The 27,819-nt window shown below is 37.0% G+C and overlaps 1 protein-coding gene across 1 annotated transcript in view; it reads right to left on the minus strand.

Moving 5' to 3' along the window:
- The window catches only part of SLC7A11 (solute carrier family 7 member 11), a 66,587-nt gene that overhangs the window by 4,901 nt on the left and 33,867 nt on the right, over positions 1 to 27,819 (minus strand). Inside the window, exons 7-10 of the mRNA XM_032333426.1 lie at positions 5,346 to 5,469; positions 3,327 to 3,430; positions 2,262 to 2,358; positions 565 to 714 (exon numbers count right to left, since the gene is read on the minus strand). Of these exons, the coding sequence (XP_032189317.1) occupies positions 565 to 714; positions 2,262 to 2,358; positions 3,327 to 3,430; positions 5,346 to 5,469 (475 nt within the window). The remainder of the gene's footprint in view (positions 1 to 564; positions 715 to 2,261; positions 2,359 to 3,326; positions 3,431 to 5,345; positions 5,470 to 27,819) is intronic.

Consider the following 27,819-nt stretch of genomic DNA (forward strand, 5'->3'; position numbering starts at 1 on the left):
TAGTAAAGGGTATTTATTCTATTAAGTGGTACGTTCATACACCATCACTTTCCTATGTAGTTACACTTTTATTCCTTCTAGAATATAGAATGTAAAAAAGAGCAATGTCCCAAGTCATAACATTTAAGAATACTTAAAACACCCGTTTTGTAAAGCAGCATCCTTTTTAGAGTTTCAGTTAGTGACAATTCCACACGGGTCTGCCTCCCTCTTTCTCAGCATGGCTACCCACAATTACTTAGCATAAAGATAAAAATATCCCACACTTTGAACACATCAGGTCATTCAACACATCCAAGAAAAAGCAACATAACAAATGTCCAGTGTATCTACCCCTTTTCAGAGCTATGACATAAGAGTTGAGTTCGTCACATAAACGCCAGGATGAATTATTTTTCCAAGCTCAAATAAATTCAACATGAAGGCACTACCTGCAAGAGTTAAACATTTTGTTCCAGAGGATGCTGCCCCCCCCCCAAGCTCCTCATCATCAAGTTATGACAAAGGAAGGACTAGGTATTAGAAGAAAGATTTATGTAAACCCATCAAGATTACTGAGGTTACCTTGAAAGGACGATGCATATCTGGGCGTTTGTATCGAAGATAAATCAGCCCAGCAACCGCCAGCCCAATAAAAAGCCACCTGGCAAAACTGAGGAAATTCAGAAGACTGTAGAGGTCCCCAGAGAAGAGCATTATCATCGTCAAAGGGTGCTAGGGGGAAGCAAGGGGGCGAGAGACCAGACTGGGTGAGTTCAAAGAGAGCACAGCTGATAAAACAATCAAATCACTAAACATTATGATCATCTTTTTCATATGGTATTTATACTGATAAACTACCGTAGAGATTAAAGCCTATATTCAACTAACTTCCTATCTATATTCTGCTCTTATACCCTAGTATGCACCAGTGACGGCATGAGAAGGTCATCATCATTACCACTTAATCAGATGGAATGTCACATGGATGTTTAGTTCTTAGTTGTTTTTCATTTGACAGAAGAGAACATGTTTTCAAAGAGTGAAACACAGGATATTCCATGACTTAAATTTAAAGGCCCAGAGATTGAGATGATTAGCAAATAGCTAATACTAAGAATCAAAAGGGTACCCAATTAGAAAATTTGCCGAGCCCTCTGTAAATGGTTACTGACAAGGCCTTGGCTAAGCACACGCATGAAACACAGCCACTTCGAGGTGACTCTGTCATCCCCTGAATGCAAAATAGTGACCTTTCCTTCCTCCACACTTACTCTCCCCGTGTGCTGGCCATGTGTGACCCTCAAGACCGCAGAAAAGAATGGAGCTCAGAGATCAGCATAGCAAGTCTCTGCAGCTGCACACGCCAAGGACAGCACGACTGATAGGAGAGGCTTAAAATGAAAGCCCTCTCCACCGAATAATACATTCTGTTCCCACAAGTGACGTTAACTTCCAGATTCCATGCAGAGAGTCTGCAGACTTTACAAAGAGATTTCAAGGAAACATTCTGAAACAGATTAAATGCATGAAACAAAATGTCCAATGTATTCTATGGTGTTCCTGACAGCAGAGTCCATTTGACAAAAATGTTACAAAAATAGTAGGTGAAAATGAATATAACATTGCCAATGGGTATTAGATCGGATTTTTATACCTTATGCAGTTTTTTTGTATCCCACGCTTCACAAAGACTTTGCTTTAAGAATTCTAAAACTCTACAATCTTTCACAATTCTACAAATTTCAGTTTGGGTGCTTTCATTTCTTCTCTTTAAGAGCTGGTCTCAAATACCTCACTTTTAATCATGGAATTCCTGCACTGTCTAGTACTTCAAGCAATTTTTTTCTGTTAATTTTGCATGCATTTCCTTATAAGGGGCCTATGATACTGTGAGGTACATCTAGGTGTTTGGGGACTGTGACTTTTAGCTCCACTTTCAGTACACAGAATTGGGACTTGTTGCTCTATATCGTTTCCTGAGTGGCTCTGGGTCACTGACAGGAGCCTAGGCAATCACTTCCCTTAGATCTCGCAAATTTGGACAAAGGCGAAAAAGAAGTGGTGTGGTTATTGCCCCATAGCATCAGATATGCATCACAAATACTGAATAAAGGGAAGCGATGGAAAATATCCTGCGTCCCAAACTCCACCAAGGTACACACAGAGCCAGTTCAGCAATGAATGAGAAAGTAAAGCACGATCTAACGTCTGCTTTGAAATCCTCCTTGCTAACCTGTTATTCAAGCTTATATCTAGGTATACTTTTTAATATGCATTACCAAAACAATAACAGCTGGCAGAGGAGTGTGCTTGCGGACATGAATCATGGAGAGGATTTCTGGAAGGTGACCCTCTCGAGACGCAACATAGAATAACCTGATGGGAGAAAAATGTGGGTGGAATTGACTGTATAATTGATCATTTCAAAGGGAAAAATCTAGAAATCTATGAGAAAACTTGCATCTAATTTGATACCAAATGGTTTGGCATTTCTGAGGTGATTACTTCCGTTTCATTGTTCAGGTAAGGCAGAGAATCATCAAGAGAAATCTGACTTCAAATTGTATAAAATCTGCCAACGTATTCTCTTATTCTTTGAGGAGAAACAATAGCAACATCCGACTCAGCATGGCTCTCGCTACATATAAATAGCTCTGGATTCCTAGGATTGTATGTGCCCTATCAATCCAATCCAGCACAATATACAAACACATGCACACATACACACACGTACAAACACAGACATGCCCATATGCACACACCATTTACATTTTTCTGATTGGATCTTAATCTTATGTTAAAATAAAAGGGGCTTTGGCATCAAAACAAAAGGTATACGGATGATGGGGTGGTGATTTCTGGTGTCTCTTACTCTACTTTTTTTCTTGTCACCTTTAGAGAAACGAAAGATTTTATCACCAGAAATAAAATGCTGTTGTTAGACTCTGTAGACATACTGTTTAAAAAAGAAAGAAAGAAAGAAAAAAAGAAAGAAAGAGAGAGAGAGAGAGAGAGAGAGAAAGAAAGGAAGGAAGGAAGGAAGGAAGGAAGGAAGGAAGGAAGGAAGGAAGAAAGAAAGAAAGAAAGAAAGAAAGAAAGAAAGAAAGAAAAGAAAAAGAAAAGCTCCACGCCTGGCTTCAGCATGGGCTATGAGTAGACAAGCAGTGCCCTCTAATGGGCAGAATGGGATGTGCTGTTGCTACTTGGACCAAGACTTCGATCTTACATGTCTCTTTAAAAACAACAGGTTTGGAGGCACTATTTCTTTTCTTTTAAAACCTACCCTTATCACATCCAATCTCAAAAACAGAAATGCATTTCTGGAAATGCTTGAACTCACTCACCTGGAGACAGCAAACACACCACCATTCATGGAGCCAAAGCAGGAGAGGGCAACAAAGATCGGAACTGCTAATGAGAAATTTCCCAGTAGCCGCTCAGAAAAGGTCTAGTGAAAGACAGAACGAAGCAAATTAATGCTCTGCCAGAAAGTGGAATAAAATGAAGCAATTTAGGCCAAACTCGCTCTATGACTTTCTTTTAGCCTGCTGATACGTGTATGTTTTATAGTTCTTCTTTTTGGTTAGGGTCAGACTAACTTCTTAGACAATAATCAAAAGCAAGTACCATGGCATTGCTTCTTGCAAAACTATGGGCAAAGGTCTAAACAAGCACCTTCTCTCCACTTTCAAAAAGCAACGATCCATTTATTGAATCTTTATCAACTGTGGTATCCACATTCTCTGATTCTGGTAAGTAGAAAAAGCTCAGTTCAGAAGTTCTCCTATTGGAGACAGAAATCCTTCTGCAAAATGCCTTCTCTGTAGCCTGGAAAGCCACATTTTGATAGTGAAATACAAATGTCCACTGAGAAGTATCACAGATACTTGTTTCTTACACCAGCCCTCCTGTTATGACACAGAAGTACCAGTGAGACATGACTGATGACTCAATCATTTATACTGCATACACGAGCAGTTCTGAAAATCTTTTGCTCCAAATAATCACAGTAGCTGAATGTCTGTTTATTGAGTACCTTCCTCCCTCTCAGGTACTTGCCAGTTCCTTCTGTGGCTTCCTATAAAAAGACTAGGATATAAATACAAGTCTGGGAAAATCAAGCCACAGAAAATACGAAAGATAAACAACAAAACTTCTGGAATTTCCTTTTATGCCACGACATAAGCAACACTGCAAATTTCCATAAAGGATGTATTAAAAAAAAAAAACCATACACACACACAAAAACTACATGGGATTCTTTGAGTTGTCCTTGATGCATCCGTGTAATTAATCGACCACGTTATGCTCACAGAGTAAATACTGCCCTTTCTACTAAGCTGAGATGACTGACCTGACATCAGCAAGCTCTGGACACTGGGTTTCTGGTAGGAATTATAGCAGTGGCAAAGTCTTTTTTTTTTTTTTTTTAATACAGTGGACACGTACATAGGTTCACATGAAATGAGATAATTTGTTCCCTATGGGTATTGCCAATGTGAGGTAATAGTGACTATTTTAAAAAGAACTGACATCTAGTGATGGGAAGTTATTTTTTCACCCTTCATTGTTATGAGGTCATGAATAAATGCCCCCTTACCAGCTAAGTTTTTATACAAAAAAAAAAAAAAGTATGTGTCACAGAATAACAGTCCGATAACATGAACTTTGAAAGCAAAGACGGTCCTGAAGTCAAATAAATTTTGGAAAATGCTATAAAATTATGAGTATCCACTTCTTACAGAGCTAAATTGCACATTAGTATCCTAAGTATTCTGATAAGTGCTATAGCAATGACATCTGTTTAACTTTGAATAACTCAATATTTCCCAAAATTAATAATATCCCATTACTGGTATTCGAAAAATATACTAGAACAAACAAATATATACGGTCAATCCCTTGGAAATCCTTAAGTGGTACGTTGGGAAAAAAAAGACTTTAAGTTAGCCTTTGAAAAGTTTACAAACAGGAAAGGGTACAGAATAAATTACAATTTTCATACCGAAAAATACCTTCATTTAAAGTCAGGCACTACCCAAATGCCCACCTATCCTGAAAGTCATGTCGGAAGAACACTATCTTCCATTCAACATGCACACATAAAAATGTGTTTTCAAGCATGAATATGGGGAAACATTTTACACGAAATGGACAATGCAGAGAAATCATATAGGATTTGGGCTGTATCAGTTAAATGGAGTATGCCAAGGTATGCCCTAAATGTCTTAAATGCTCATGATCATTCAGGTCAAGAAAAGATTACTGAATTTCAAAACACTTGCTGCTGGAGGGAACTACTATGAAATTGCATCAATTCATTAGCCTAAATTCAAACTGGCATTTTTCCAACTTGGACTTACCACCGCCACTGCATTGGAAAGCAACAGCTCCTCGGCACTAATGGTCGTAAAGTAGGCCACATTTGTTAGCACATAGCCAACGGTGACGATGGCCATGGATATACATATGGCAAGGGGGATGTTTCTGAAATGCACAAAGGAATTGTTTATTAGTCATCTTTTGTTAGTCATTCTCTGACAGCAAAGATGATCTGATAACAGTCTAATTCAAATAAAGAATAAAATAGTATGTATGATAATTACAGGCTCTGTTGGGTATGCATATTTTATCAGGGTGAAGTACTACAGAGTGCTTTGTAACTTAATAAGGTCATGGGACCAGGTACTTCATTTGTCTTGTCTGCTGCTCTACCCCCAGAACACATGGGTCCGTCCCATTCTTGTGCTCCATAAATGCTACAGTGTTTCTCACACTTGATCATGCATCACCTAGAGGGCTTGTTGAAACACAGTTTGCTGATCCCATCTCAGAGTTTCTGACTCAGTGGGATTTGCATTTCTAACAAGTTCCTCTGCAATTGAGCTGCTGTTGGCCAGGGACCCAAACTTTGAGAACCATGGGCCCATATACCTTTCGAATACTAATTTACTGTCTTGACACCTTTCTAATCCTAGACCCCAGGAAAGTCTTTCACATTCAGCTTTTCCCCTTCAGTAACTTCCTTATCAGCAAATAAGTTGTACATTTCTGAATGTATGAGAGCAAGATGTATCTACCATTCCAAATGATAGTAATGATAATTTTATATATAACACAAAAAGCACAGAAGGGCTCGCAATAATGACTTTGCACTGCCCTGCTGTGAGTTCAAAGGAAGCTCAAGATCATGAGTATCTATTAAAGCACCAGTGCAGATAATCCCATGAAATTAGAGGTGACATGCTGTGAAGTACATATGACCGGACCGTGCTGACACTCTGTGGCAGCCACAAGTACCGGGCACAAATGCAATGTTATGTCTTCATTTAATGCACCGGGAAAGCCAGAAGTTACTGACCCTAATAATTTGATTCCATGTTACCGATACACATTACTTGCTTAACATAATCACCTCTTCAGACTCTTTCCAGTTCAAGCAACTTAAACCTTCAGCTCCCTGCACAAAGGCTGATGGGTTTTTTAGCCATACAGCTTATCGGCCCTCATGGAGCCTTAACCCTGCTGGGTGCCACTAATGAAGACCTCAATATCATTTCTTCCAAGATGAAAATATAGTTCAGAACTGGGGGGCGGAGGGGGGGGAGAGGCACAGCCTGCCTCACTCCCCAAGCTGGGTATGTTTAGGACACGAAGTCCCAGCTCATTATGCTGAACAGCACTATCCCCTGTTGAGAACGGGCAAACCTAGCCAGTCAGCAACTGCCATTCATTATGCTGCTTGGAGCCTGACACTTCCCCTGATCCCCAAAGCCTTAAGCCTTGATGGGGAAACACATCGACCTCTAAATCCTGGCATCCTAATATAAAAGTAGCAGATGTTCCCCTTCCCCAGTGTGAAGAGGGTCCTGTGGAATTTTCTGTTAACACTATAACATGCATTGCTAGTTGTGATTGATAAATGCTAAATTTAAGGAGAGGAAATCACCAGGCCAATTAAATACAAAGGAGTAAGTGGCATAAGGCATATTAAAGATGAATTCTGTTTCTCTGAAAGAAAGACAAGATGTAAATGCAAAGGGCTAAGAAGGCAAACATGAAGGTATATGTGCAGCTTTTCAACCACTCGCAGTATTATTTTAAACTTGAATCTTTTCTGTTTTTATAACATCCCAAATGGTGTGTTAAGCTCCTTCTCTGGAGGAGAGAAGCAGAGAGGGAGAGGGGGAGAGAGAGAATCTCTATTCCTTGCAAGGATTCGGGATTAAGAAGTGTAAAGTTTCTGTTAATAAAAACTGAGGTGACATTGTTAAGTGCAGTGAAGCAACTAACCTGTCCGGGACAGGCAGTCCTGTCACATCGTACGGTGCTGCAAATTAGCAGGGACAAGTCAGTCTGAAACGTGGGCTGTGGCCCTCCCAGCAAACTCTAGCCTCCGCTCAGCTCTTCCAAAGAAACCTCCCTGCTTCCTGCTTCAAGATTATGGTACATCTGAGGGAAGTTTTCTAAATTGATTTTAGCAGAAGGAATCCTAAAAAAAATCCAACTTTTTTTTTTCTCCGTTTGTCAATGACAAAAACTATAGCAAATAGCTGCTGCCTTTTACTTGGTGGCCGTTATGTGCCGGATATTTTATTAGGTACTTTCCATATTTGCCTCATTTAATCTTTGGAAAATGCTGTGAGTTAGGAGCATCATCACCATCTTAATATGTGAGGAAATGAAGTCTTAGAGAGTCTAAATAGCTGTTTAAGGATATACAACTGGCAAACGGGAACCCAGAAGTCAGCTGATCGATCCTCGTGGAAGTCACAGCATTTTAACCATGAAAGCATACTCTCTCTCTCTCCCTCTCATGCGTGTGGATCCTCAATCTCTCCACTCTTAATTTTCAGAGAAATCATAACTGTTGAATATGCTTACTGCAAATCTCCTAGCAAGACAGTATTTCTCATGTAGTCACTGAAAATGCAGTTTTATTTACCATAAAGGAGGACAAAGAGTTATTCCATGATTTTTATCATTTTTCTGCATGACACGAACTGTAATGTCAAGTGAATGTTTTCAAAAGTTTCAATTTTTAGAAAAGGGTTTTTTGTTTTGTTTTGTTTTGTTTTTTATTTTTTATTTTTTTTTTTTAGATTTAGAAGACAACAGAAGCTCACTTAATAAATTTCCCTGGACAGTTTTTGCAGGAAAGGAGGAAGAGCAGGTACGCTCGTCAGAGAAGCTGAAATGTACAGGTTATTAACAATTTTATTATCAGCCAGATATACTATACAGATACCAGAGGGAAAAAAATCAAAGGAGCTTAAAATGCAAGACAAAATTGAGAAAGGGTCCAACCTTGTTGCAATTTATAACATGCCCAGTAATTCCTCTCTAAGTAAATTAAGCCATGAGAATTGGAAGGGGTGTGGCAAAAGAGCCACTATCTTCTGTCCCCAGGTCCCATTTCACTCCGACAAAGGAAGGAGGAGCAGAGTTTGTGGCTGCCTTGGCATAAACAGCAATCAATTACCAAGGAAAGCAGCTGACTGTTCAGAAGGGCTTGGCACCTTGTGGTTAACTCCTGGGTTTCAAGCATCAAAGCTTAAGAGCCACTGGGTGAGCTGATAAAAGCTATTAGGCCATGCCAGAGCAATCTTTCTGGAGGCTTTAGATGCAGAGGGCAGATAAGCACGGTTAGTAACTCAAGATTAAGGCAAATGGCACAGGATAATAAAATGAATTAAAGGGACTAGTAGACCACTGATATTTCAAAGCCTCTGTGTTATTGTGAGGTATCCTCCAATTCTAAGTGCAACAAAAGCACTGTCGGAATAAAAATGACCCACAACGATGAATTCTACTCTTTTTTGAATGTTTGTGCACATTTGTTATATTAACAAAATACATATGTATTAAAAGGGTTACTTAATCCTTAAGACCTCTAGTCATTATACAAAGTCTTTTCAATTAAAGGCCATTAAGTATGTGAGAATCCAATCACATTATTAGCTGCACTTAGTTTCAATCAAAAGGTCTTGGATAGTCCTCTTTTCCTGTGGGCTTACTTTAAATTGGTACCCATAACCCATCTATGTCACACGTGGATAAATATTTGTTTTCTTTGAAATTATTAAATGGAGGTCTCTGCAACATCTGCTTAAAAGCATTTCATTCTAAGGAATAGACCTTCCCAGGAATCCAAATGGTCCCCAAAGTAATGGCTGGTAGCTTCTATTTGTATAATCTACAAAGCACTGACAAATACACTTTATCTTCAAATATACACATGCCATTCCAAATCCTTTGTGGAATGAGAGAGAGTATGAACGAATAACAAACAAAATTCACATCAACTGAATGAAACAAGAGGTTGCTGAAGCTGTTCATGCCATTTTCAAATAAGGGAACCAAGACTCCAAAAGTTAAATGATGTGGCCAAGGTCATAAAAACAGTTAAGTGGGAGGGCTGAAACTTGAGCCTGGTCTTCCAGCTCTAAGTTCCACATTCACTGTATATCCTGTCGTGATATCATGGCTGCTTTGTGCCTGCTTTAACTCCGTGGACAAGGTCCCTAGGATTCTTTTTTTTTTTTTTTTTTTTTTTAAAGATTTTATGTATTTATTTTGACAGAGAGAAATCACAAGTAGATGGAGAGGCAGGCAGAGAGAGAGAGAGAGGGAAACAGGCTCCCTGCTGAGCAGAGAGCCCTATGCGGGACTTGATCCCAGGACCCCGAGATCATGACCTGAGCCGAAGGCAGCGGCTTAACCCACTGAGCCACCCAGGCGCCCGGTCCCTAGGATTCTCATGAGCTGACAAACATGTGTTTTATTTTGTATAAGTAATATAAATACCTGATGGCTGAATGTAACAATGTGACACGTTTTATGCCAAGTGTATTTCTCCATGCATGGAATAGCCATTGCAAATAAACTTACAAGTAATGCAGCAAATAAACTTACAAGTAATGGGATGAATTTCTTAATATGCTTTGCAACTATACAATAGAGCATCAGAAATGACCATTGTTTCCAATGCTTTATATTGGCTAGAAAGACTCCTTGCTGCAAACACAGAACACGTCATAAGCTAGCTTGATTCTCCAGAAGAGATTTGAGGACATCTGAAGGTTTCAGGGATTTCTGATTTTCAAACCTATATGTGTCATGTAGTCATTACTTGAATTTAGAATATTCCTAAGATTGTTTTATAACTTGATCAAAATTTTCTAAGATTCGTGTGAACGAAAATAAGTTCCACACACTCCCCAGTGTTGCACACATACAATGAGGACCACAGAACTCACTCATCCTGGAGCATCTAAAGTTGTCTTTGAGACGGGGGACTGGGTGTGAGGACAGTCAGTTCTGTTAAAGCTTATTCTTTTACGTTCAAGAATCTTCTAAGGGAAGTGACTGATGCTTCACACTTTCTATTTAATAATCATTAATATTTTAACACATGTATGTGACATTCAGGAGAAAGGATCAGGGGATGGAGGGATTCAGAAGTGTAAGAAAATGATAAACTTAATATGTGAGAGACAAAAAGAAAAGTAAGACAACTTTCAAAATATTTTTCATTTCTATTAATAAACTAGACACTATTTATTCATATAAAATTGAAATGTAAGTGTGATTCATCCTAACACAAAGTATTTTAAAATTATATTAAGTACCTCTTGATTCCAAGTTTTTTAGAATCATTACTTGTTTCACATTTTCTTTATAATTACACTATAAAGACCTTGAAAGTTTTTCTATAGCTCTGACACAGAAATGACTCAAGCACCTCTTTTATTTCTCTTTTGTATCCAACAATAAATTAATTAATTTTTGCTGAATCACTCTGTTTATACACTGGTATTAATTTTATCTCACTCCTCAAACTTCAGTCATGTGTTATAGACAAAAAGATAAGTAATAGTGTATCTTAAAGAAAAATCAATCCATATTTTTCATTCACATGATTTTTCCCCCATACATTTTTGTATACTTTCCCTGACTGTCGCTTATACCAAATCCCCCAGAGAGCTCTGGGCACAGAATCATCCTATCTGGCCATGTGATTTCTTTCTTTTTTCTTTTTTCTTCTTTTTAGGTTTTATTTATTTATTTGACAGAGACACAGCGAGAAAGGGAACGCAAGCAGAGAGAGTGGGGGAGGGAGAAGCAGTCTCCCCTCTGAACAGGGATCCCGATGCAGGATTCCATCATTACCTGAGCAAAGGGCAGATGCTTAACCAACTGATCCACCCAGGCGCCCCCGGCTATGTGATTTCTGACATTTCTAGCAGGGATTGAATTACAAATAAGTGTTTTTGATAGCTTTCCAGAATTGAAACAATTAGATTACAGATGGCTGGAATCACAAATTCCTTTGTGTGTTTTCAGTGATTTTGCCTCATTGTCATTTAGCTATCACTGTATCTCTAGTTATCCATGGTGAGTGGGAATTGGACTGTTAGTAACATAAAAGAAATGCACTTAAGGAGACATAGCAAGTAGTTGAGGGAAATGTGTGGGCTGTCACTGAAAGAAAAAAAAAAATGTAGCAGAGGAAGCATCTAACTTAAGGACAATTTCTGGGCCAAGAATGAATGCAGAGATATGACAAGCAGATTGTCTCATAAAGATACACAGTCATCCCACTGATTTCAGGCATTAAATACCTGCCCTCTGCTCCTTACAGGATCACAGTAAGGCTATGGATGTTTTCAATGAAACATTTTAAATTTCAATACCACTGATGTCTAATCTAAATCTCACCATTCTCCATTGTCCACAGATGAAGAAGTCCATAAACAGAAAGAGAAGACAGAGAGACCTGTAGAGAGATGTAAGAAACGAACAGACACAGATTACAAGACTGCAGGACTGAAGGGGGCTTGTGGGAGAATGTAAGGAGGGAAGTAGGTACAGCAGCACCAAGAGCAAAGAACTAAGATGGAAACGTACAATTCAGACACAGAGGGTGAGAAGCAATTAGAAGCATTAGTATAACCATTCAATCCCTAAGCACACTTAAATTTTTATCCTATTTAAATTCATCACTAAATAAAATTAAGCTTGAGAGTGAATTTTCATTTGCTTGAATTTCATTCAAAAAAAGTAATATGTAACACTTTTTCTCATTTTCCAGAGATTTAGAGTATGTCTTTCAGATACATTACAATTATTCATGTTTACCATGGGTAACGATAAAGATATTAGAAGGCAAGTTTGAACGTATAGAACCATGATTGGTTTCCAATACAATGTTAGCAATTAAATAACTGAAAAGATAAAAATCTTTTAATAACAAGAAATTACATTTCACACCAATGTTCATTCAATTCTTATGTTTGTAAAACTGTTTTTACAATACGCCTTTTAAAATTTCATTATTTTCCTCAGGATTTGAACTGATGTACACTATAATAACACAACATCTAAATGAACCATTCTTTGTAACAGAGTCCCTGACATTCAGATGTATGGCTGAAACATTAACTACCTACCACACAATTCTGTACCTCCACAGTACAAATTGTTCTTGAGAAGACCTACCCACATAAACCACATTTGCCAGATGCTCTTGTATTTAGGTGAGATGTTGCCTTAACCTTGATGTCAATTGATGTGGCAGTTAAAGGTCCAGCTGCATAAGAAGTGGGCTACCTCGTTACCCACTTTGACTAACTGACTGCTAATCGCAAAGGATCTCTAGAGAGGCAAAAAAGCCACACTATGAGAGGAATCTAGGTCACAAAACTAACATGTGGATGAAGGCCCATCAGTTAGCCAGAGACACCAACATTGGACTGTTACATGATATAAAAATTAAATTTTTGATTGTTTAAAGCCATTAAAAACTTGCAGTGTGTCTACTGTTGAAGTCGGCATTATTCTAACTAATAAAAGAATGGAAGTCCTCATTATATCAAGATTTTAATTAATTCTTTTGTATAAGAGTTGAAATGGGTCCTCATTAAATCGTCTCCTATATTACATTGTTTTATAAGGGATCAGTATCTAATATAAAATTCTTCAAACAATGTCCCAAATTACAAAAGCCAAATGAAAACATTTATATCTGAGAATAGTAAAAATTAGTCATTATTCAAACTTCCCAGATACAGAGCAAAGATAGATTGCCTTGTTTGCCACTTTAAAATATAAAATCTCCTGCACTTATAACAATTGCCACCAATCCAACAAAGATCAAAGCACAACCGCTTCTTGTTTTGACCAAGGACATACAATAACACAATGCAATGTTAAATAAATATACTTTTATGCCAGGAAAAGGCCACATAAATAAATATACCCACTTTGGCATAGCAAATAAGAATTAGAGTCAAAATTCCCTCAGGCCAGAAGCACTATCTTGGAAGGAACAGACAACATTTCTCCTACTATACATGCATAAATCAGGTCCAGGCGCATTTCTGATCAGCTACGTGATAAGAAATGGAACAGATAAACATGGAGACATTCAGCCATGACGAATAAACTACTGCTCCTACCACCAAAAATTGTCTTCGACATTTCCAACCAACAAGGACCAATCTAGTCCTTAGTAATAATTTCACATCTGTATCAGGTGGTCTTATAGATAAGTGACTTTCCAGTTGGGTGCTCTGGGAATCAGAACAGAAACGGGACACCTGGAAAGATTACAGACCACCCTGTTTTCACTCACTCCAACCACATCCATCCCCTCTTATTTGTTTTATGCGTTGATATTCTGCCACACAACTGTTCCTATTTATACTCCTTACTCATAGGGTCATTCTTAGTAGGAAGGGTACAAGGTTGACAGATGAGCCAAGAACTTTGGCCTGGCTTCAGTCAGTGGTAGATCCACATGAGAACGTGACACAGCAGGCTGAGGAAGCAGTAGAGGAAGGCAATGATGAGAAGACATAGAATTGATGGGCCAAGTACCCTGCCAGTTGAGAGAGGTAATAGGTCATTGTCAAGAAAGTGATGATGAAGACTCCTGATTGGAACAGTTCACAGCTCCCCGAAAAGGTCACGAAGGCCCAGAGATTGGCAGAATTTCCTGCAAGCCGTCCCTCTCCTCTGCCGGCTGTCAGTTCACTTGAGATTCCTACTCTCAGCAGAAATGGAAATTTTGTAATCTTTTATCTTCGGCTCAGAAGTTAAACCCTCTGAACAATAAGCTTTTGTGTTGTAGTTTATATTTACTAATGTCCTTTTTTAGACTACAAGGATTCTTAGGCAAACCTCTCTCTAGGAATAGTTTTCTTAAGTCAACTATATTGTGTAGTGGCTGAGGGACTAGGAAAATAGCAGCAGTCCTCACATTTGCCCACTTTATAATCTCCCCTTTCCTTTATATTTTCAGCTCCATTTCGCCAAATCCTACAACCAATATATATATACTGTGTGTGTGTGTGTGTGTGTGTGTGTGTGTATATATATATATCATCCCAGTTGCAAATTACCTTTCATAACATCTTTTCTCTGGAGTTTTGCCTTTGATTTTGCCCTCAGCTCATAGAGTTTTGAAAAATGTTCTGTACCCCAATCCGAAGACTAGGTCTAATCACATTCCGATCACTTGCAGGGACTCAAGGAGATACCTGGATCGCTCTAGGTTTAAAATTCTGTATCAGCTAAAAAGAGTATTGAATTGAGGCACGCCTCAGACTCTTGGTTTTGGTTCAGGTCATGATCTCATGGGTCCTGAGACTGAGCTCCAAGTCAGGCTCCATGCTCAGCAGGGAATCTGTTTGAGATTGTCTCCCTCTGCCCTCCCTTGACTCATGAACACACAAACTTGCACATGTGTGCACTCTCTCTGTCTCTCTCGAATAAGTAAGTAAATCTTTATTTTTTTTTAAAGGTATTGAGTGAATAGAGTCTAAAGTCTATTTTACCTGAAAGTTTATTATTCAACCACTTTAGCAAATAAAGCTAATCTGTGAAGATTGTTCAACAGAACATTTTAAAAACTCAATGGAGCACTTGTTCATGTGCCAGAGCATTCTAAAGATATGCCTGCCATTGCCTTGTTCTGTTGTTTGGAGGAAGGAATAGGATGCCGCCGACTTTACAATCTCTTTTCCTGGGCTCTGGAGATGATGATTCTATCCTCAGCCAGGAATACCAGCACATCAAAGCACCTTCTATCATTGCAACTTCAAAGTGTCACCCTGGCTGCAAATATTGATCATTACTAAAGACCACTTAAAGGAAAAGTGGTTTGTCCTTTCTTCCAGATTCTAAAATGATATCTGTAGATCAAGTCAGAGCTCTGGAAGGCCACCTTATAAGACCATTTTATCACAGACTCTCGTGAAATGTCTTTGCAAGTCACTATATTTTATGCCTCAACTTTTATGAAAACTTTATTGTAAACACATTTTTACAAATCATCTGAATTTTAGGAGGACATTTGAAGTACTATTATCACTTGTAATCTCCATCTATTCATACCCGCCTAATTTTACAAAGAATTTAAGGCCATTCACTGAGCATTGTAAAGTGCCCTCAAAGTGTTTCCTTTAAATCTGTAGTGCAAACATTTTGGAGAGGAATTGACAGGACTCCTTATTACCCTCAAAGATACCTCTGCTTTTCATTTAGCTTGTAACCACATATGGAAAGAGTTCCCAGCTTCCTTGGCTTCTTCTTCTTCTTTTTTTTTTTTTTTTCCTAATCAATCTTTTATTTCTAGGACATGTGGTTCATTAAAATAGGGAGAGAAGAGAACTATTTTGGAAGATACAACATAGGATTTAAGAAATTTTTAAAATAGAAACTTGTTTACAATAGGGATGGGAGGACTCATGAAAGTTACCAAATTTAAATTACTTCAACCAAACGAAGCTATCATTTGACTTTCTTTTACACTATGTTCACAGTCATGAGATAGAACTGCACAAATCTTCCAAAAGAAGACTTAAAAAAAAAAAATGGAAGTGAATGAAATGAATGGAATGAAATGAAATGAATGGAAATGAATGGAAATAAATAAACGGAAATAAACAGAATAAATAAATGGAAGTGAAGAGGAAAAGGAAATAAAAAGGTTAAGAGGCAGGTTTAACAGAGAAAAATGAAATGTTTATTCCACCAAAACCTCATAAGAATTCTAAATTATCAAATCTCAGAGAACACCTGATTTACGAACAGGATAACACAGCCCCTAGCCAAAATCATTTTTAATAAAAAGCAGGAAACCTCCTGAAGTTCATCTCAGATTTAATATCAAACACAGCAGCCACACATGAACATTTCTCCATAAAACACAAACACAGCACGGCACAATGGGCTGGCAGCCATCAGTGGGGTGTCAGCAGAACAAACAGGGTGTTGGAACCATGGGAGGGAATAGGCCTCGCAATCAAAATGAAGCAGCCAATGGAAATGGACAGACTGAGCTGATGTCAATGAGGAAGTCAAAGGGGCTCAAGGAAGACTCATTTCTAAATCTACTACAGCAGCCAACTCACAGTCCTGGTCAAAACACCGAGCTTCCTGGTTGGCTGCTGGACTTCAGAGAGCAACGCAATTGTGCTTTTGTGTTGAATTTGATGCATAAATTTAGAATATACCAAGTGAATGGGAACCACCATAAGAAAACAGAGGCTGGTAATAAAATATTCCAACATTGCCATTCTTGTTCTGTAAAAAAAAAAGGAGTAAACTGCTAAAAGATGTCTAAAAATGTGACTCCAATATTTTCTAACAGATACTTGGTTCAGAGATAAGAAAGATTTCAAGAAAAAAAATGTATCTTTTTCTTTCTAATGTATTTTTGCTTAGGAACTGTGTTTATTACCATATTTATAACCTATGTGGTAAAGGATTTTTTCTCAGGAATATAAATTCAACTGGTTCAAATATAATACAATATAATATACATAATACATAAATACATATATAAAATAATTAACTTCATTTATGTTTAATCCCTTACAGGGCAGTTTCAACAATTATAAGGATCATGAGGTAATTTTTTTGCATGTTTCCATTGCTATTTCCATTAATATTTTGACATTTGCTGTTTTGTTAAAAAAATATTCTGGGAAATAAAAAATCATTATAAAAGGAGCTCCATTAGTAGAGTTCAGGGATTAAAAAAGAAAGGCGAAAAGGGGAAAAGAGTGAGACTAATATCCCTGACAGTTATCTTGTAGGTTACTTTAATTAGTATTTTCAAAATGTGGAAGAAGAAAAAGAAGAAAACAAGTTAATAATTAACTGTAGGATACAAGAAAAGAAATGTTTGGACTATAAAGGATTTAGTCATACATGTAGAATATATCTTTATATACAGGGCAGATTATACTATAAGATAATACTACCAAGATAATTTGAAAAACTGAGTCTTAAATTTCAAAGCATTATACAAGTTTTCTTCCTATTCATGAAAAGCCAAGAGTAGAAACTGCGTTTGTACAAATATGTTATACTGAATATTGATTTATTCAGAGAGAAAAAATAGTAAGTAAGGCCATCTTTCTGTCCAGATAAGAAAGAGTATTAAAACTTTCAATAAAAAATTGTATAGTAATTGGCTGACATATCAATCGAAAGATAAGTCAAGTAGAATAAATTACCTCGAAATACAGCTTAGTATATAACATAAAAACAATATATGACAATTGTTGTAATTTATGAGTTAGCATTATAAGCTAAGTAAGTAAATATAATAAACTAAGGGATAATATGACTGTTCAGTAAATGCAGAGATATTGAAAAATTGAAGGGGGAATCAAAAGCCTACATTATATCACGCTAAAAGAAATCCATTCCAGATAAGTGAAAAAGCTTAATGTCAAAAAGAAATCAGGAACAAACAAATAAACAAAAAATATGAGTGATGTTGCAAAAATATTTATAATAGAAAGCCAATACACAGAAATAGTTTAAAAACTTACATTTAAATGTAGTAAACTTAAATAGTTAACTAATTAAATTATGATATATAATAAATTCAAAGTTTTATGAACTGAATCATTAAGAAAACTTAGTTGCATGAAAAACTGTGACAGAATTTGGCAACCAATATAATAATTAGTACCCATACTATACAAAGAATTCTCTTGAATCACAAATATTCATGCCCCAAAATGTCAACCACATCCAGCTATTAAACATGGGGGAAATATTAAGCTTCATATGTGATTTTTAAAAATACAATTTAAAACAATGAGGTATGAGCTTTGCTTTTCAATTAACAAAGATTTTTGTAAATAATGACACTCAATGTTGATTAAGTACTCTTAATTATTGCTATTGAGTGAGGAAACCAATGTACATGCTTTGGAAAGCATCTTGGTAATACAAAGGGATACTTTCTAAAAGTTTATTGCATTTGACGTAGTAATTTCGATCCAGCAATTTTCCTAAGAAAATAATTGAATATGTACAAAGATTTATCTATTAAATGTATAACACAGCATTATTACACTAAAAGAAAAGCCAAGAGTAACAGAAAAATGAGTAAATGCTGGTACACCTACCCACCATTATAATGGTGTTTGCTAAAATTCACAAGATCTACAAAATCTAATGAAATTATTAAATGAAAAAAGCAGCATAGATCCAGATGACTCAAAAGCGCTAGAGCTGAGCTTGAGATCCAACAAATTGGGACGGCGGGACAGACTTCCCAGGGCCTTCAAGTTTTGGGGCATAGAGCAATGAATGACACAGATGGAGGCCCGGCCCTCGCAGGGGAAACAGATAATACATAAACGAGTAAACTCATAATGTAATGCCAGAATGACGAAGAAAAGTGCATATGTACATTATCTCAAGTAATATAATGCAATACATACATGCAAAGCACATTACATGCAGAGGGGAGAAAAGCAAAACATCAAGATAGAAGAAGGACTTCTATGCGATGTGATTATGAGATAACAGGTGATTTTCATTTTCTTCTACATAGTTTTTGGTATTTTAAAATCTGATTATCAACTGTTATTAAAATAAAAGGGAGGGCGCCTGGGTGGCTCAGTGGGTTAGGCCGCTGCCTTCGGCTCAGGTCATGATCTCAGGGTCCTGGGATCGAGTCCCGCATCGGGTTCTCTGCTCCGCGGGGAGCCTGCTTCCTCCTCTCTCTCTCTCTGCCTGCCTCTCTGCCTACTTGTGATCTCTCTGTGTCAAATGAATAAATAAAATCTTTAAAAAAAATAATAAAAATAAAAGGGATAAAGACCCCATACTGTTTATGAAAATAGTATGAAAATCATAAAGTTTTACTTTCTCAAACAGGGTATAGAAAACACAGAAAGAAGTTTTCATTTCTATAACTTGATTAAATAGATCGTTTGACCATAATTGCTAGGTGGAAATTTGCACCCTAGCCGTTTAAAAACGGCTCCAACAAGAGGTGTCTGTTAGGAGAAATAGGAGAAGGAGATCATTAGGTTGTCTTGTGCTCCCAGGAGCCCCAGGATCTGAGCTGTGGAGCGGGGGAGGCCAGGCTCAAGAGGTGAAGGGAAGCCTGCAGGGAGATGCCTTCAAAATAGTAACTAAAGGAGCAGAAGCAGCCCTGTCTTTTGGAGAACAGGAACCTGTGGTTCTGCCTCGTCAGACTTGCATCAGAAACTTGACAGTTGGAAAACACCTCCATGCCCAGGCTGACACTGTCTCCCTCACCGCAGTTCAGAGTTCAGGTTGTGGCTCCACAAAAAGACAAAGGGCTCCGTGTTACCAGAGAGGGACATCGCAGAGTTCAATTTGCAGTTGTCTTCTCCGAGCATTTGCCACTGATCACCTCTCCTTGGCCAGAGGCCAGGCAAGAAGAGGATCAAATAGCAAAATACTTACATACATTTAAAATACATTTAACCTTTCCTCCACCACAACCTGAGCAGTTACAAATCAGTAGTTTAGAAGCATAAACTCCTCTTACGATCTATCTCACTCATTTATTTTGTCATTTCCTGGCTCAAAACAAAATTAATCATGTCTTCTATACCAGTTTCTCTTTTGCTTGCCTCAGGCCAGAATATGCAAGTGATATCTTTTTTTTTTAATATTTTATTTATTTATTTGACAGAGAGAGATCACAGGTAGGTAGAGAGGCTGGCAGAGAGAGAGAGAGAGAGAGAGAGAGAGAGAAGCAGGCTCCCTGCTGAGCAGAGAGCCCGACGTGGGACTCGATCCCAGGACCCCGAGACCATGACCTGAGCCGAAGGCAGCGGCTTAACCCACTGAACCACTCAGGTGCCCCTGCAAGTGATATCTTGATTGTTTGATAATATCAATATAGGAAAATTAAATATTGCCCCCCCAAAGTAATATCAGAACTATTTTGAGAATCAGCATGTCAGTAAAAATCTTAAAGAAAATAAAAAGCAACTATTTCCTTACAATATCCTAGAATTTCAGCATTTCCTCATCATAAAGTTTCTGTTTTAATCATTTAACCAAATGACCTTCAATAAACAACCTGGAATAGATTATTTAATTCAGCTAGCCTAGGACCCCTTTCATTATGTGTTTGAAAAACAGCTTTAGAAAGTCGAATGCAGGCAAATGTTAATGCTTTTATACATTTTTAAAAGCAGTTTTGTTCCATTCTCAAATAACATTCAGGTCACTCTTAATGATTACATTCTTCCCTCAGCTAATTTCGAGGCTAAAATCTTGCCATATCCATCACTCTTAGATTTGTATTCAACAACACTAAGTGTTTGAAAAGAGGATGAGACCGGGATCAGTATTTTAAATATAAACAAACATAAACATAGACAAATTAACCCCTCTCTCTGGCTTCGGTTCTTTATCTTTACAATGTAAGGGATAGAAAATTGGATGGCTACTTCTCTCCCAACTCAAAAATCTCAGGCTTTGTGATATTTTCTCAAGGTCAAGTCCATTGTGTTTTTAATCATAATAGGTAGGTAGTCTAATAAACTAGGCCAACCATACTAATGTGTGACAGGTGGAAGGTGAATGTGTGGAGAACTATTTGTCCACACAGGTGACATGAACAACTGAAACAATTTAGAAATTTAGAGACATTATCACATCCTTTGCTATCTATCCCTAAGAGAATGACCATGACAGTAGAATGTTGGGAAGAGAGGGAAAAAAAAAAAAAAATGACCTCATGAAAGGCCAACAGGAGAGACACTTTGGAGGAGGTGGGACATGAAATGTCTATAAAAAGCTCTGTGACAGCCAACCAACCAGGCTCTAAAAATAACTCTGCTTACAAAGTCAAACACGATAGTTTTTAATCTCTTATTTTGTGTTGTATGACTATATATTATAAACTTTAGTTCTACATATTATGAAATATTTGAGTGTTATGCCATAGAGTTAATTTCATAAACCCTGGTCCATTCAACATCTTACCATATAAAACAGTAGCCATGATGTTTTATCACTGCATTCTCAATTAATATGCATTAGTATTGATTGTTATTAAGCTTTTGTCACAGATAGATCTCCCTATCTGTTCCACATATCTAACTTTAAAAGATAGAAAGGTGTGGGGGGGTGCCTTAATGGCTCAGTCGATTAAACAGCTGACTCTTGGTTTCTGCTCAGGTCATGATCTCTGGGTCATGGGATTGAGCCCCCTGTCTGGCTCCCCACTCAGCATGGAGTCTAGTTGTCTCCCTCTCTTTCTGCCCATCCTCCTGCTTGCACTCTCTCTCTCTCTCTAAAATAAGTAAATCTTAAAAAAATAAAATTTAAAAGAGAGAGAATGAGATAAGGGACAAATGAGAAAATGACGCAGTAGTAAACAATTAGTTGGGAAAACCATCTGACTATTAAAAGCCATGAGGTCATCTCTTTAGAAAATCAACAAGTTCTATATGTTTTGGAAAAGGAACCTTCAATATAAGAGATTAAAAATGCCTACTTCTGAGACTGAGATAATTTTTCTGCTTTCCTTGGCAAGGTGTTTCAAACAAGGGTGTCTTTTCCCTTGTCATAATGAATTTCAAATCCAACATTTAAGCAGTGCAGAAAAAAAGAAACAGTTTCACCAAACCCTGATCTGATAATCCCTCTTGGATTGCAAATGAGCTAATGACACTTTTCATAATAAAAATAAAAAGTAAATGGTCTGTCATGAGCAAACTATGTCTACTATGTCTACTATGTCAACTTGTCTACTATGAGCAAAGTATTGTCAGAGACATCAGTATATAATTTCTAATTCTCACAAAAATTCTGCAACATAAACATTAGAATGTCCACTTAACAGATGACTACAGGAATTAATAAACATTTTTACAAGTTATTACAAATCTCGCTCTCACTCTTCCTTACCCTTTCTTTCTCTCCTTAGGTAGGCAACATAAAATATTTATTATTATAGATTAATTAATTAAATACTAACCAGACTATTAGAAATGTCTAATGTTTAAAGTATTAGACCTATCAGAGATGATACCTCTCTGCATAGGCAATTCTCTCACCAATCTGTTTAATTTTTCTTGAGAAAATATGAAATGCATAGAAAAAGACTAGTATGAACAACATTGTGCATGTACCACAGAAGGTTATAGACCATTTTATACCTTCTACAGGCACATAGGATAAAAATGGCAAGCAGAATCTTGGATTCACCATCACACATGTTACTGTATATTAACAAGTATATTAGCACCTACCAATGTCCCTCTTGTTGCACTCTACACATCACAAGATTTTGTACTTCATGTGATCCCACTGAATTAGATTCCACAGATTGGTTCTAATCCTTGATCTTCAGATCTAAAAATTAAGCTCTGATGTGGTAGAGTATCACTCTGGCTTTGTTCTCCCTCCCCTCCCCCACCATTTATCCATTCAATTTATCATTTCCTGAAATAACTTAGAAAGTTATAGTCCTACCTAATCTCCCAATCATCATGAACTCTAGAAACTGGCTGCAAAATCCCTTTCTCTGTGTGTGTTTTTCTTCCTGAGACAGGTCTCTCGTCTGAGTTTCTCTTCATTGGTCATATCCCCAAATGATATCTTCATGTCAAGGTAGGTAATTCCAAGTCATCTACAAGAAGCATAGAACATACTAGAGTTGGAAGGAAACTCAGAATTTGATACTCTACCATTCCATTTCCACAGCTGAGAAATCAGAGGCCCAGAGAGGATAAAGAACATAGCTGTGGTCACAAAATTATGTATCTTCAGAACTGGAAGTAGAACCTTCGTCACTTGACTCCAGGTACAGAGCTCTTTCCACAACACCAATGTGAATCTCACTGTGCTTGGTAGTGCCAGCTGCTTTCCAGCCCAAATCTTTCCCTGTACTGGCATTGCTATTTCCTTCTCCTCCTTAACCTACCCTTTCCTCGAATACTAAATGTTTGAAAGCCAGAGCTTTGACACATCTTATTTGAAATATTTCCAAACTTTGGCTGAGGATTCTATATGGCCTTAAATTTTAAGTAAGGATTTCCTTTATCTTCCTAGCATACAACACCTCTCTCTGGTAACATAGACCTGTAGGGTAGTACGTCATTCCCCACATTGGCTCCCATATACTCACAATATAAAAATAGAACCAAAATATTATAGAATTAGAAGCAAGCTTAAGCAATGGTCTCCCTCATTTTTCCACCTGAGTATCTAAAAAACCATAGCTAAATGATCATTTCTTTGATCTCTCTTTTGCAATTTCCAATGCCTAAACAAATTCTCTTGTTTCATTACTTTTGAATATAATTTTATCTTAAAATGAACTTTCTTCTCATTTAACTTGATCTCATTTGCTCTTCTGGCATAGAGAAAAAATGATCCCATTTTTTTTTCATTAAAAAAAAAAAGGACCAATCTATTTTTTAAGAGAGTATGTAAACATCATGTTGACTCATTCATTTTCTCTAAGCAGTTTGGTTCATATATTTGAGCTGGGACAATGTGGCCATTATGATGCTATTTGCTAGAATTTTCTGGCACATTATTTGTCACCACGTCTGACTATAGTAATGTTCAGGTACAGAAGGCAATTAACTTTTCAAAAATATTTGCTTTTATTGAAAATAAATGTATAAAAGAAGACTGAAATGTGACTTTGTGGATTTTAACTCTCTTTAAACTGTACATATGTTGCAAAAAGAAAATCCACTGAAACTACCCACAGTTTCATCCTCCCTAAACAACATTTCGTATATACCCCAAACTTACAACATACCCCCACTCACCCCATCCCATTGGCTACTGGATCAGGTCTAAAATTTTTACAGTGGAGGCTCACCCCATATCAGCATCCACATCTTACTACCATTTTGCCATCTACTCTTTTTTACAGTCGTTTGCTAAACCTAGAGAAGTCTACACATTATTCCTTGAAATTATGGATTTGTGTATGCCCATCCCCAACTGAGATGGCTTTACTTCTCTATTCTGCCTTTGTAAATCCTACTTCTCTTCCAACTTCCTCTTCTACAGCAAAGTTACTTTCTAAGCCATTACAACACCTTGTACACACATGAGTCACTTCTGCTTTGCCTCTTAAAGACACCAGCAAGCATGCTGTAGAGTACGAGCTATAAAGCCAAACAGTCCATGCACTATATTAACCACAGATTATAATCCTAATCTTCTCACTAATTACACAACTGTGAAAAATTACTTCACTTCACTTTAATTTTCTCAACTGAAGAATGGAAATAGGGGCACCTGACTGGTTCAGTGGATAGAGGATCTGACTCTTGATTTTGGGGTAATGAGTTTGGGCCTCATGTTAAAAAAAAAAAAAAAAGAATGAAACAATATACATCATATTACTGAAAATAATCTGAAGTGCTACTTTGTAATCCATCTATTACTCAGATAAAAAATACTATTTATATTTTTAATAAAGGCTATCCATTTTCAGTTAGACGAAAATCCATTAAAGAAAAGAAAAAAAAACATGGGGAGGGGTAAACTAACACTTGTGTCCTCCTGTCTTATACCAACTCAATAACTTCTTTTCTGGAAATAAGAATAAAAATTTAAATACATGACACCAGTCACTCAGATCAACCCTTGTTTGTGAGATTTCATAAAGGAGTTTCTTGGTAAGGCACTGAACCTAAAAATAAGTGACTGCAGTGGAAGTACAAACAGTCCATCCATTATATCAGCACCATCAGCCCACAGTATGCTGGTGACAGTGTGGGTGTGGGCACACAAATATTTGGTTTAGAAGGAAAAAAAAAATCTGCCAAGAAATTTATCCTGATTATGATGCGTGAGCATATTGCCACCTAAGGGAGATTAGAGACTACTAAATAAAAAGCAGTTCTCATCATCTTTTGAACCTTTTAACTACTAATAATTGGGTACTTTGCTGATGATGCAGAACAACTTTTCAAGCTGATTAATAGGTCATTTGTGTAGAAAAGGCACCCCTGTTCATAAAACAATTATGCTAATCCTCTTTTTTCAAAAATTATAAAATATTCTAATCTTTCAAGAATATAGGTTTGAGTTGCAGATGGCGTTTGCATATTACTTGTCAAGCTCATTAACATTTTTGAATTTCATATATTTTATCCTTGTAACCCCATGAGAACTCTAATATGGGGATTAACACCCTCTATTTAAAACTGGCAAACAAAGATTCGGAGGCAACTTAGAGGCCTGCCCAAGGTCAAATAACTAGTTAAGAGGAGACGGTCTTAGCATTTTGATTTTCTAAACTAGTGCTATTTTCAAAGACCCAGTAAGTAAATATTTTCACAGTTCATAAAACTGAAGGAAGTCTTTCTTCACTGGAAAGTCTCAACTTCATTTGCTTCATTTTAGATGTTTACATTGGTAATACAGTTTTAGCTTGTGCCCATACAAATTCAAAAGTTACTCATTTTCCTGAGTAGATCGATAAGCTGAGTCAATGTTTGATTATGACTAGAACAAAATTATCAAAATTATGCCAGTGCATGACCAGTGTAAATATAATGGCCTGGATACATCTTGGCTCTGTGCATAAAGAACAACATGGGCTATTATTCTACTTTTGAGAGAATCTGACACAACACTGAATCTGAATGAATGCCAGCAGCAGCCCACACACTAGCTATTAGTGGTCTAAAGAAATTGTTCACCAAGTATAACCCAGCATGTAAAACATATTTGTGCACTACTTTTTGGGTACAATCATTAACATTCAAATCCAGGCACAGAGAAAAGTAGTTTATTTGCATAAATGAGAATATGGATAAGGGAATCACTAAACTGTGAACTCAAAAGCAGGAGACAATCTAATGACTGACATTTACTTCTGATTGTAAAACGTATTTCCTTTCAGATAAAAGGATTCTAACTCTGTAACCTCTGATGTGTGTCATTTAATTTTTCCTTCGCGTTGTACCTATTACAGTCAAAACATCTGCCCTACCCTCTCTGTGCCACCCAGCCTACAACTTATCAAAGCTTAAAATGGTCACAGAAATGAACAGGTTGCTAATCAACATGTCAAAGCAAAAAATATTGGTAGCCCAGTGTACGGAAGGATAGCCAGTTTCTCATTTTACTTTATATAAGTTACAGCTGTATAAAGATATTATAGAGGAGATTCATGCCTCCAGTGGAAAGCTAGATTACATAGTGTCCAGGAGCCCTCCTCATTCTGAAATTTCATTATTCTACTCATTATACCATTTCTGTTCTCTTATTTTATGAATAACTAAAGGAAACAGAAACATAGGGTAAATTTAAATCAGCCACGATTACTTCACCTAAAACATTAGCTCATGATTCTAAACTCAAAATATAAACTTCAATAAAATTAAAATTAAAATTAAAATTTAGAAACAAGTAATATGAGGGCACCTGGGTGGCTCAGTGGGTTAAGCCGCTGCCTTCGGCTCAGGTCATGATCTCGGGGTCCCGGGATCAAGTCCCGCATCGGGCTCTCTGCTCAGCAGGGAGCCTGCTTCCTCCTCTCTCTCTCTCTGCCTGCCTCTCTGCCTACTTGTGATCTCTCTCTGTCAAATAAATAAATAAAATCTTAAAAAAAAAAAAAAGAAACAAGTAATATGAAAGGATGTAAAACCGTCAAAAGCACTGACCTTCAAATTTTTGCCACATAATGGGATTATCCTTAAAAACCAAAAGAAAACAACAACAAAAAACAAAACCTAAACAACTAAAAGCTTCCACAAAGCACTTGAAGGACTAATATCTGTTTTCCTTAATTACTGCTTGATAAAATATTATAATATAATCCTATAATTTCTGCACCACTTATTTGACACTTCAGCTTTATATGAACAAACTATTTTTTAGCCAAATGTACTTTTTATGCATATGTGAAGCTAAGAAATGCAAGAATTTTGATCCTAGGTTTCATCAACCACATGTTCCATCACTGACAAATTTTTAGACTAAGCAAAGGCAGGAAGAGTAACTTAGTGACCTTGTTCTCTGAACATAGAACCATCTCCTCTCTGTGACATCAGCGGCTCAACCACTGTAATTATATATGTATTTTGAAACATGCTTAAAAATGGATATGCCAAATTTTAAAACATATTTCCAGAAGAAATGCACAAAATATAATTATTTTAATTTAGACATCAATTATTTCAATAATTGAAGAGAACCATTGTCACATATTAAGATAATTCTAAAAGTTCCTTATTGTTATTAATAAAGAGATACCTCATTTTGCCAAAGAAATCTTTGTAACTTGAGTATAAATTCAATTTAGGAGTACCTGGGTGGCTCATTTGGTTGGGTATCTGCTTTCAGATTGGGTCATGATCTCAGAACCCTAGGATCAAGTCCCACATCGGGCTTTCTGCTCAGCGGGAACCGTGCTTCTCCCACTTCCCCCTGCTCATACTTAAAAATGTTTATAAATTAACTCAATTAGGAGACATCACTTTTAAGAAATACATTCAGCAAATACTTTTACAAATTAATTCTGTTTAATAATTCAGATTTTTCTATATGCATTTA

Source organism: Mustela erminea, chromosome 2, assembly GCF_009829155.1.
Source record: "Mustela erminea isolate mMusErm1 chromosome 2, mMusErm1.Pri, whole genome shotgun sequence".
Lineage (NCBI taxonomy): Eukaryota > Metazoa > Chordata > Mammalia > Carnivora > Mustelidae > Mustela > Mustela erminea.